This window comes from Apodemus sylvaticus, chromosome 3 (assembly GCF_947179515.1).
Source record: "Apodemus sylvaticus chromosome 3, mApoSyl1.1, whole genome shotgun sequence".
Taxonomy (NCBI): Eukaryota; Metazoa; Chordata; class Mammalia; order Rodentia; family Muridae; genus Apodemus; species Apodemus sylvaticus.
Window position 1 is genome coordinate 57,396,537 of NC_067474.1, and position 12,274 is coordinate 57,408,810.

Consider the following 12,274-nt stretch of genomic DNA (forward strand, 5'->3'; position numbering starts at 1 on the left):
TGTATACACTGTAAGGTCTGACCTTACTATGTGACCTTACGAGAAGGCTAGAAAGACATCCTAACTGAGTGGGAAAACTTGATAGTTTTCTTCCTCCTGACCTATACTCTAAATACCTAGATGCAAACTTAAAATAAGGATTAAGACACATTTAAAGGCAGTGATTGTAAGCATCAGCAGGAAAAGTGTCTGAGTGCACAGCGCAGAGGGAAACTGAGGCTCCCGGCTGTCCTGGGTGTCTGGGACTGCAGGCTCACCTGTCCGTAAGATGCTCTGGGCCTTCACGTTGCCCAGCTTGGCAGCTTGGATGAGATGGAGGGCGCCCACAGCTTCCTCTTTTGGCACTGACATCCCTTCCACCAAGAGCAGGTCCTCTGAGCAAAGAGGGGGGTGCAGTCAGGAAGGAGCAGCCCTGAGGGGCCTTGGCCATACCTGTGCACACTGGCTGCAGCTCGGCCTCCTCACGGTGGCAGTGTCTTGTCGTGTGAGGATATGCACACTGCCAGGCCTCTGCTGCCCTCTTGCCAGCACACTTCTGAGCTTACCCACCTGGACGCCGCTGGCCCGGAGCCGAGCCGCTCCCCACCTGCCCGTGTTAGTGTCCCCGCCCCACTCTTCCTTCTCTGCCCCAGCTCTGAGGTGGTCTACCACAGCAAGGCTGTGGCTAGGGTGCCGCTCACACCTGTCCCAGCAGTCACCACAGCTGGCCACACAGGTCTGCTCACATCATTTCATTCTGTGTGGTTCTCTTTTCTACAAGACTGGATAATACAAACTAGAATTATTTAAGGAATGAAGTTAGTCAGTAGAAGTGGATTATCATCAAAGCCAGCCCTACTAAGTGCTAAATAAGCAGTAGAGCCAGGGTCCTTAATGGAACCTAGTGTGCAGGGTACAGGGTGCTAAGAATGCTAAGACCCTAAGGGGCTAAGGATCCTCCTGCTTAGACACAAGCACTTACTGACAACCATCCCCCAGCCCCAGCAGTGGGGACCACTGCCTCTGTCCTGGAAGAACTCCTCTGCCGTGCACACTTCTTTGCTAATCCATGTCTTCCCTGAAGCTCAGCCCCAGGGTGGTGCCCTGACACGCCCTCCTTTCCCTGTATGGAGGGCAGCGGGGGAGCTTGTGGCCCCTGAGCAGGTCCCCACTGCCTTGACCACTGCTCAGTGCATGTGCGCACTTGAAGCGGAGGATGGTCACTGTTTTTTCTTCACGGAAATGGACATGAAGTCCGGGCTGTGTGCGCACTGACGGCTGACAAAGGAACCCGAAAGACCTTCCTGCTCCTGGGGGGTAGGCCGGTGCACTTCCCCAGGCCCGGACAAGTGCGGATCTGGATCAGGACCAAAGGTGCCCTGAAGCATCAGAACGAGGGAAATGAAGACCTGGTTCAAAATCATGGCCTCCAGGTCAGCTGTCTGTAATTTGCCCCCGGGTCCTTGTCTGCCATTTGGTTAGTGACTCCGGAAGGTGACAGGTACCAACCGTCATGCAGCTTCTTTGCCTCCCTCTGCAAGGCCATCCCCGAGGCATACGCTTCGATACACCCATGGCTTCCACAGGAGCAGTCAGGACCGTCCAGAGACACCACGAGATGGCCGAGCTCTGCCGCACAGAAGGAGCTGCCATGGATGAGTTCGTGCTGGTGGATGATGCCCCCACCGATCCCTGCAGGGAGAGACGCACAGCCGTCCACCTCAGACAGGAGCAGGCTCACCACGCGCTGAAACTGCACTGCTGCCGCTCTGGAAGGCAGTGTCTGCAGCACGTCTTATGGGTCTGCCTTCCCATCTGGCTGGCCCACCTCGCGTTGGTGGGTGGTCCCTCAAGCACACACTGCCTCCTCTCTGCACTGGAGTGTGATGTCCCCAGCTAGCCTCCGGTGCTGTGAGACTGTGAGACGGGAGCCAGCAGGGGGCAGGCAACTCCAGACCGTGCTGTAGGAAGCTTCTAAGGGGCCTGGGAGGTGGCGGCCCTTCCTGCCTCGGTGGGACTTGGGTATCACACCCTTTAGTGGCTTCACTCCACTCTCCCTCCTGCCCCCTCCCTCCTGCTTTTCAGGACCACCTGCACAAGAAAAGTGCAAGCTCTGCTTCAGGGAAGGCTAGGTAAGACAACCTGTCTAACTGTCCCAGTGTCGCTTCCAGAAGCCCAGAGCGTGGACTATGACTCTGGGGCCAAGTCTGAAATTCTACCATTCTAAAACAACAAAGACAACAGCTGTCTTATGTGGGGGGCTGATGCACTACCTCTCTCATTAAGCAGTTGAAGGACATTTTACCTTCAAAGCTCCTACTTTTAAGAGCCGTCTGTTATGTGTATGGGAGTTTTTCTGTATGTATCTAAGAGCAATGCGTGTGTGCCTGGTTAGAGGCTAGGAGACTGTACAGGGTCCCCCAGAACTGGAGTTACAGATGATCCGGAGCCACAGTGTGATTATGGGAATCAAGCCTGGGTCTCTGGAAGAGAAGCCAGTACTCTTAACTGCTGAAATATGTCTCTAAAACTTATCCTCAGTTCTTCTTCCTTGCCTCTGACTGCCTTGAGCTAGAAAATGTATCGAGGTTTATTAAATTGTTCAGCACAGCAGAAAGACTGCATGAAAACCCACAAGCTTAGCCAGGATTGTGGCACAGCACTGTAACTCAGAGTTTACAGGGCTGTGGCAGCAGGTTCAAGTATTCAAAGCCAGCCTGGGGACATGAGATCTTTGTCAACCAACAAGAGCCCGAAGGATAGTAGAACAGTACAAAATGTAAGAGCCATGTGGCCTGGCTGACCTGGAAATTGTAGCAATCCTCCTGCCTCTGCTTCTCTAGTGCTGGGATTCAGGCATGGGCTACCATGCCTGGCCAAATTCCCTTTTCTTTTTCTTAGTGATACTGGGGGTGGAGCTCGGGGCTTCACATGAGGTGGACACAAGCTCCTACCATGAACTATCTGCTTGGGAAGGGCTGAGTGGGCGTGGCCGTTGGCCGTAAATCTCCTTCACGGCCTACTGGAGGGCAAGTGAAGGCTAAGGCACAGCTGTCAGTGCCTCCCTGAGGGCTGAGTCTGGTTCTGGCACCTCCTGAAGAAGCTCTCCTTGCTGTCTCACCTGTCCCTGTGATGAGCGTCACAAAGTTCTCCTGTCCTTTTCCTTGGCCAAACTTGCGTTCTGCCATGGCGGCGCAGTTGCCGTCATTGTCCACCCACACGGGGAGATGCAGGGTGTCGGAGAGCGGCGTTCTGAGGTCCACAGAGTTCCATTCCTGGATCAGCTTGGTGGAATGTAGCACAACTCCTTCCTGGGGATTCACGCGGCCGCCTGTGGAGATGCCTGAGCTCCACCCCAAGCAGGAAAACAGTTCTGATTACTCATTTTACGCACACCAGCCAACATAAAGGAATTCCCCCATCTTGAACGTTCCCGAGAACTGCCAGGAATCATACAGTTCCGAGTGAAACCTACAGTGCCCGAGGATCCAGACCGCCCTAGCGGTCCCTAACGCTCGCTCGCTGCCGTGAGGCATGCATGGGGCCCATGGGGAACGTGGAACCTAGTCACAGGCAGGCACTGGCCGAGCTTACGTGTCAACACAGACTTGAACTGTGAACACAGAGAGGAACATTTCTTGGGTCTGTAGTTTAAAATCTCACCTACTCCCAGAATCCTGCAATTGAGTTTCACAGCTTCTGCCGCGGCTTCCACACACATCTGCAGGATTAAACTTATCCTTTCTTCATAGGTTTTAGGATTGAACTGACTGTACTTCTTAACTATTTCACCCTGAAGAGGGAGAGAGAAAAAACAAAACAAAGGTCTGTCTTGGTGACCGAGCTAAGGAGCACACTCATGTGACAATCAGCCCTTGAGGAGAAAGAAGGTGCTGTGATGGAAGTGACTGCGTGTGGAAGGCCTGAGGTGAGCCATCCCCACACAAAACAATGTTATAGTCCCAGGGAAGCGGCTCGTAGGCTTCTTTGGTCAATGGCAGGCAATCTAAACCGAGTTCTTTAAGAGGTCATAATTCCTCTTTTCAGGTTGATACAATTATCTAATTTCAATTCTGAGGCACCTAATAGTTATGCTACTGTTTGCATTTTTGTCATCTTCTGAAACAGAGACCAGCAGTGGTGTGATTACACAACTGAGAACAAGTTTCCATGTGGACTGGCCCATCTATCCTCACATCTTGTAGAGTTCCGTCCTAATTTAATACAAAGCAGAGACAGCCCCTCCTTACTGTTCCAGGGCTTGATTTTGGTTTGGTTTTTTATGCACCTCAACTGTGTAGTATTTTGTTTCAGAATAATGTTATATTTAAATCCTAATAATGTATGATAATTTTATGGAACTGTAAGATCCTATTGAAATGCTGACTATAATTATGTTAAATTTGAATCCCATTTGCGAGGTGCTCACATTTAAGCTCCTCAGCACTTCCGGCGAGGCTGCTTCCTAGGCCTTGGTGTGGCACTATTTCAGAATTTTATTTATGGAAATCACAGTTTATGGTTTTGATTATTCTTAGGACTCTGGGTTGTTCTGAGTTAGTAGCCTTTCCCCTTCATATTCTTTTGTATTAATGGATTTTTTACATATCAAATACAAGGATTAAAGCTGTTTATCATTAAAAATAAATCTAAAGGCATGCTTCTCAACCTTTATTGTGTGAGGATCGGCTTAGCATAGCTATGGTGTCCCCAGAGTCAAACTAATGAGTGAGTCTGCTGTGGCAGGCATCAGACTCCTGGGGTCTCACAACACCTGAGTGATCCTAATGCTTGACAGACACATTTGTCATTGACGGACGTTCACATAAAGGGACCCAAGATCCTTGTCACAAATTCATTTAACCAGAAAATTATTGATACATATTAATCATAATATCCAGCCATCTACTGGATTGACGCCCTAACTCTACAATCCAGTCCATTTCTTCACATGATCCACAAATAATATTGTTTGCTATGTTTTGTTTGTTTGTTTGTTTGGTTGGTTTGGTTTGGTTTGGTTTTTTGGATTTGGTTTTTTCGAGACAGGGTTTCTCTGCATAGCCCTGGCTGTCCTGGAGTTCACTCTGTAGACCAGGCTGGCCTCGAACTCAGAAATCCACCTGCCTCTGCCTCCCAAGTGCTGGGACTACAGGCGTGCACCACCACCGCCCGGCTTGTTTGCTGTCCCTTGCTTTATTCCTTACAGGAGAGAAAATACTTTTTCTTAATTTCAATTGAAATTTCATCTCTAAAAAAAGATCACTTGTATTTGATAAGTAAAAATCCATTAGTACAAAACAATATGAAGGGAAAGGCTCCCAATTCAGAACAACCCAGAGTCCTAAGAATAATCAAAACCATATTGTTGGTCACCAATAAAAATCCTATGTTAGGAGAATAATCTACTACTTTTTTTAAAGTATAGGGAGATTTCTTTTGCTTCTCATTAATTGACCTAATATTATTACATTTCTAATAATTTATGTTTAAATCTCAAGGACTGTCAATATCCTACATGTCTATGACAGGGCAGACAGAGTTTTCTGGGAGGCTCACTTTCCATTCAGTCAGTAAGAGATCATTGTAACATAGTCTGCTGTTTTCACGAAGGCACGCACGCTCACCCTGCCAGAGCCCCGGCTGTGTGTGGTACTGTGAAGACCAGGCTATGAAACCAGGAACTGGAGATGTGCCCAGCTGACCACTCCCCCTTGAAGCAGCATGTCTCTTCAACTGTGGGGACCCTCAACTAGGTGGGGAAGTGCTCACTGGACGTCACATCATGGTGTCTTCAACTCTGTCCTCCTGAGTGGCAAAGCCCTCTCTTCCATCTCAAGGGGCCTCCCCATCACCAGCTGGAGATTTACTGCATTGGGGTCCCTTACAGTTGACTTCTGCGAAATGTTTATCTTGTGTTTTTTTTTACACTGTGGCCTAGGCTGCCCTCAACCTTTCGGGAATCCTATTGCCTCAGCTTCCTAAGTCCTGGGATTATAAGCATCAGCTTCCACACCAGCTTAAATGTTAACAACCGGCAGACACGAGATGCGCGTTGTAAGGGATCTGGGGCCACCATGGGCAATGATGGCACACGGCCTGGTGCTCCCTCCTCCTGCCTTCCATGCACACATTTTAAAAACCCAGCCCTCGAGCGGCACACAGTTCGGTGCCCAGCACTGAGTTTACCTTCATGCTGACTATCGCCACTCTCAGATTTGTCCCTCCAAGGTCGACAGCCAAGGCGCTCAGGGTTTCCAGGATGTGGTCAATGTCTTGAGAGATGTTCTCCTTCACAGGAGGGAAGCAGAATTTCTTCTGTAGTGGCTCTTGAAGGTCAATGGACTTGAGAAACTTTAAAATCCTTGGAACAGCATTTCCATCCCCATATATCTTTGAGCTGCAATGTCCAAAAAAGTTCAGTAAAATGGTTTTGCCACACATGCCAAAACTACCCAGTGGTAGAGCACTTCCCTGGCATGTGCCAGGCCCCAATTTTAGTCTCTTGCATTACAAAACAATAAAACAACATCCCCACCCTGTGTGTGTGTGTGTATTTTAAAATATGATACACATGATAAGTCACTCCATGAACTTATTTTCTGTCAATTAAAACAAAAACTATAGCTGGCATGGTGACACACAGCTTTAAATTCAGCATTTGGACTGTAGAGGCAAAAGAACCTCTCAGAGTTTGAGACCAGCCTAGCTTACATAGTGAGTTCTAGGACAGCCAGGGCTGCATAAGAGAGAGACCCTGTCTCAAAACACAAAGACAAAAAGAAAACAACAACAACTACAAATCTTAACTACTCAGAGCTAAATACAGAAACAACTGGGCCTTTTGACAACATTGTAATTTAGTACCTGAATTTGGGGCTTTCTGTCTTGATTTGGGTGTTTGCTATTTTAGAAGTTTTAATCTTTACAGTTCTGAGAAATTACCATATTGAAATAAAAAACTGGGTAGCCAAAGTTAAGTTGTAAAGGAAATCAGATACATTGTTTTCTAGAATGTAGTCAGATTGTACCAGCGAAACCACTGTAGGGGTAGTACTGTTGTAATTAGCAGAGTCAAATTGTAAAAATTCTCCACTGGAACCTGGCAGAGACCTGGAGTCAGACATCCTGTCTGTCCAGCTGCTAGGGTGTGCTAATGGAAGAAGGAAAGTTCTGTCAAGGTGGTTAAATGGCAGTGGACCATAGCTTCAGCTGGTGCCTGGGGCTGCTCCCCATTTAATTACTCCAAAATGAAAGGCTCTATACTCACCATGGGTACTGTTTACCGAACTGGAGGTGTAGTGCTTGTAATATTTTATCTTGGGTGTCAGCATCCCTGACATGAAGAACATTCTCCCCTGAATAAAAACAGGGACGTTAGAATGACGCGTAGTTTGACTGTCCAGAGAAAGACAAACAGCAGTGTGCTGGGTTCACACAAACAGCAGTGTGCTGTGTTCAGTTCACTCCTAAACCCAGCAGATGCAAAACACTCTTGGTAAAACTTCCCTGCAGCAGATAAGATCTTTATCCTCAAAGAAAACAAACCACAGCTCTGTTCATTTAATGAGATCAGATAGACAGATGTTTGGTTGGTTTTGGCTTGGGGGCAAGCTGTAGACCTGGCTGGCTTCTAACTTGTGACTCTCCCCTCTCCTCCCTATGTGCCAAGACCACAGGGGTGTGTCACCACACATGGCTTCTTTTGTTGTTTTGGGGTTTGGGCTTGTTTTGTTTTTGGAAGTCTTGCTGTACAGCCTAGATTGGCATCAAACTTAGGACCTTCCTATCTCTGACTCCTGAGATAATACACACCAACACACCAGATTAGGGTGAATTAATCCAACCCTGACAAACTCTTTGCCTAGATATCTACGAAGTCCATTTTCAACTAGCCAAACTAGCCAGCCAGTCAGTCAGTAGCCAGACAGGGCCAGGCAGGCAAGCGTTTTCTCTCTCCATCTCTCAGCCAGTGGAGAGTAAACATCAAGGAGAGACAGGTTTTCAACAGGCTAAGAGGGGTAGAAGCAAGATGGCTGTAGAGAAACGAGGGGCCAAAGGAGGGTTTTGTTTTGTCCCCCAAATAGGAGACCCTAAGCATGTTCAAATGACAAAGATGCTAAGGGCACATGGAAGAAAGGTTGATTGAGGGGCAGGCAGGGCCCAGAAGAGGCAGGAAGGGTAGGGATTTTGAGCATAGGAAAGAGGCTGAGCGATATGCAGGACACATTCATCTCTGAGACCCTGGCTCCCCCCAAGAGCAGGTTAGAAGGAAAGGGATCCTGCCTGCATGGGACACTCAAATGTGCGTAAGTGCACTGGCGGGGCCTACAGAGACCACACTGTCAAACTGACCTTCAGGGCGCTGGGACTGCGGGGGTGTGCAAGGGGACACTCACATGTGCGTAAGTGCACTGGCAGGGCCTACAGAGACCACACTGTCAAACTGACCTTCGGGGCGCTGGGACTGCAGGGGTGTGCAAGCAGGCCAGAACCACCATGCTAGCCCCTGTCACCTCTTATTTGGGCTCACAGCTACCTTTAGCACCATCTCCTGGAAACTGCTTCCTTCTGGACTCCTATGACATCCCTGGAAGGTCCTTTATGGTTGTCTTTCTGTCCTTGTATTTCACAATACAATGTTGAAGAGTTTCAAGGTTGGTCTGGGCTGCATTTTCTGCCCTATTTAGACATTCTTCCTAGGTAATGTCACTGGTTCCCTGGTCTTTAAATACCATCTATAGCACGGGGCCTTTATCCTTAATATACTTTTTGTAGTACTTTTGATGGAAGTTTTAGCTAGGAATCTGATAGTCTACTAAATTTCAACAATATTTCTGCCTAAACATGACTAGCACTTCGGCCACACTAGCTGACACCATAGTGTGAATGGGGGACTTCACAAGGCCTTCCTGCATGGACGACACACGGGCCATCAGTGCTTAGTGAGAGAGGATAAGCAGCTCCCCTACAGGTTACCTTAGCGCAAGTGGTCCACCCTAAATACATGTACAAACAAGCAAAAGAAATGGATTCAGTAGGGGTGTGTGTGTGTGTATGTGTGTGTGTGTGTGTGTGTGTGTGTGAAGCAATAAATCAGAAGTCATATATTTGAGGAGCTGGGGGGAAACAGGAGGAGTTGGGGAGGGAGGAGTAGATATGATATGAATGTAAATACATCATTCGTGTATGAAGTTCTCAAAAAAATAAAAAACAAAACAGTAAACATAAAGAATGTGGCCAGCGCAGACCCGTCACAGACAGAGCAAGGCTGGTCTCCAAGACACGGGCAAGGGGAGATACCCGTTTCTCTTCCTATCTGCCGTGTGCCCAGGTTGATCACAGGGGTTCCAAAGGCGCCGACCTCCCGCACTCCGCAGCTGCTATTCCCAATCATGCAGCCAGCGTGGGCAACCAGCTGTATGAACTGGTCAAACGGGACGTGCTTGACTGCACGGAAATTGGGGTGATGCTCGATGCCCTTCCTCCGCATCACGCGGACCATCTCCTTGCTGCCTGTGAAAATGACCACATCGCATGATAAAACGCAACCACTTAACCACGAGACAAAGACATGCTTCTTAGTGATGAGTGCAGCCCTGATCCTCCTACCAGTGACTAGGGAAGCAGTCACACGGCCACCCATCTTCCCGTTTTATGCTGAGATTTTCATGAGTACCTCTCTGCATCTCATCCAGGAGCTGATACAGTAGCTCCTGGGGTTTCAATTAGAACTTATCAAGTAAATATATTTTATTAATACCTCTGTAGAAACTTTTACCATAATTAAGAAGCTAAAACAAGCCAGCAGTTTCTAAGCAGGAAGGTCATAGGCTCCAACACAAGCTGATTAGAGCGGCTCTGCCTAACTCTGCTCACATTTTCAGACTCCCACCTTAGTGAACTAAACTCCAGGGCAATATGGAAAGGGTCCAACACCACTGCTGGTATTTTATTTTAAAATACACCACTTTAAAACAATTTAAAGCTATGAGAAGAAAACAATGCTTAATGATCTCTGCTCCCTTGTCTTTTTCTTTGTCTACTATTATGCATGTGCACGCACACATGTGTGTACACACTCACATGTGTATACATGCACATTGGCCATCTGACTGGAAGACAAGACACTGACCATACAGTGTTCACCAACAGATAGAGGCCATCAACCTACCAGAGGCTGTGCATGTGTCTCTTCTTCTTTTTATTTTAAACTCTATTTGGCAGACAGGTAAACGGGCGCAGGGTCTAACGCCCTGCGAGATGACAGGACACTTCCTTCCAGGCCAGCCCTCACCTGCCACTGTGGGAGAACATGGCACTCCAGAGGTCCTGTGATCCCAAGACTCCACTTTGGCTTCAAGCCTAAGCCACATAGTACACAACCACATGGTGGCTCACAGCCATCTGTAATGGGGTCTGATGCCCTCTTTTGGTGTGTCTGAAGAGATCAATGGTGTACACTCTACACCCTGACTTCTAGGGTTTATATCTTCTCAGCAGACACTGAAGGGAAAAGACTAAATACGAGAGCAAAGTGCACACAAGCGAGATCCTTTAGAAAGTATTTATTTCCTGTCGTTTCCACTGGACTTGACAAAAATATCAAACATCTTGATCTACAGCAAGAGTAACCTTTGACTAGGATGCCTTTAAGAAGAGCCTTTAATAATAAGATGGGCAGAAAAAGGCGACAGGCAAGAAAAGAGGTGACAGAGATTAAGGTTTGAAGAGGTAATTTCATCTTCAAGTTCCATTACCTGCATCGATATTTGGAAACAAAACTAGGGTCCTCTTGTTAAAAGAGATAAGGGCATCCAGTGTTAACTCGAACATCTTTATGGAATGCTTAATGTCAGTGGTCACGGGGTGCTGCAGGGCGACGATGTAGTCTTTACACTTTACATCATCACCTGTTTAAAGAAAGGGAACCACAGTGCTTCATTAGTTAAGACTCTGGCTGGTGCTGGTGGTGCTAGGTTTTTTGTTTGTTTGTTCGTTTGTTTGTTTGTTTTTCGAGACAGGGTTTCTCTGTATAGCCCTGGCTGTCCTGGAACTCACTCTGTAGACCAGGCTGGCCTCAAACTCAGAAATTCACCTGCCTCTGCCTCCCAGAGTGCTGGGATTACAGGCGTGCACCACCACCGCCTGGCTGGTGGTGTTAGTGTTTGAGGTGGAGTCTCACTATGTAGTGTGGCCCGCCTGGAACACAGTTTCAAAGGTGAAGAGGAAGCCAGCCTCTCTCATGGTTAGCCGAAGTCTAGAGGACAAGCCTTTAGGTTACCAGGGAACCTCGGTACTGGAACCATAATCGATAGGGAAATACTATATATAGTTCTCCCAAGCCACAGCTATGACACATGATGCTCGTATGTGAATAAGCTCATTCCTGACTGGTAAACTGAGGAATGCTGTCAGCCTTTACCACGGGAGTCGAGGTACTCGGAGTCATCCTCACAGTGGTATCCAGAGCACCAATATGCTCGGAAGGATACCAGCTCCTCTCAGAGTCCTCCACCTTCAGTATTTTGTCTGCCTATTACCTTGAAAGCATATAGAAAGCGAGACTCCGATGTTTTCTCAGAGGGTTTTCTTTGAAAGGGAGAGGGTCACCTCACCCTAGGAGTCTGGGAACTGAAGCCAGCATTCACTAATCAAGTAGCTGGCTACGCTAGCCCTGAAGGTTGGGATGCTAAGGATTCGACAGCGGCATACCAAGGAGCAGTCTGTGCAGTCCAAGGACAGGATGGAGTGAGCAGACACTCGGGAGGACTCCAGCAGTTTCTCCATAGATCCCTACTTCTCATGGACCTTCTACTTTAAGGGTAATTTTTTACATTTAGTTTTATTTATCTGTCATTATTACTAGTGAGGGTCATGTACATGCTATGCACGCACAGGATGACTTTCAGTCAGTCTGCTTCCACTGATAGGTCCCGAAACCAAACTCAGGCTTGGGTAGGGTGTCTTAACAGCTAAGCCATCTCACCACCCTCAACTGTATTGTTTTGTTTTGTTTTGTTTTGACACAGTGTCTCCTGTGTTCCAGGCTAGCTTCGCACTCAATATAGCCAAAGAGAACCTTAAACTCTTGATTTCCTCCCAAGCACTAGGATTACAGGCATGTGCCGCTAGACCTGGCTAGGTGCTGTTTGTTTGTTTGTTTATTTTTGAGGCAGGGGGGGTCTCACTATGTAATGGTGGCTGGCCTGGAACACATTTTCAAAGGTGTTTCCCTTTCAAAGAAAACCTTTCTTTTGAGAAAGAAAGCTCAAGCCATTGAACCCAAACTATC

At 47.7% G+C, this 12,274-nt stretch overlaps 1 protein-coding gene across 3 annotated transcripts in view; it reads right to left on the reverse strand.

The window, feature by feature from the left end:
• Gne (glucosamine (UDP-N-acetyl)-2-epimerase/N-acetylmannosamine kinase) overlaps window positions 1–12,274 on the reverse strand; it is a 41,622-nt gene that overhangs the window by 3,882 nt on the left and 25,466 nt on the right. For all 3 annotated transcript variants that reach the window (XM_052176377.1, XM_052176378.1, XM_052176379.1), the window contains exons 4-11: window positions 10,740–10,892; window positions 9,283–9,495; window positions 7,250–7,337; window positions 6,169–6,379; window positions 3,643–3,772; window positions 3,101–3,322; window positions 1,489–1,671; window positions 258–374 (exon numbers count right to left, since the gene is read on the reverse strand). In XM_052176377.1, the coding sequence (XP_052032337.1) occupies window positions 258–374; window positions 1,489–1,671; window positions 3,101–3,322; window positions 3,643–3,772; window positions 6,169–6,379; window positions 7,250–7,337; window positions 9,283–9,495; window positions 10,740–10,892 (1,317 nt within the window). The remainder of the gene's footprint in view (window positions 1–257; window positions 375–1,488; window positions 1,672–3,100; window positions 3,323–3,642; window positions 3,773–6,168; window positions 6,380–7,249; window positions 7,338–9,282; window positions 9,496–10,739; window positions 10,893–12,274) is intronic.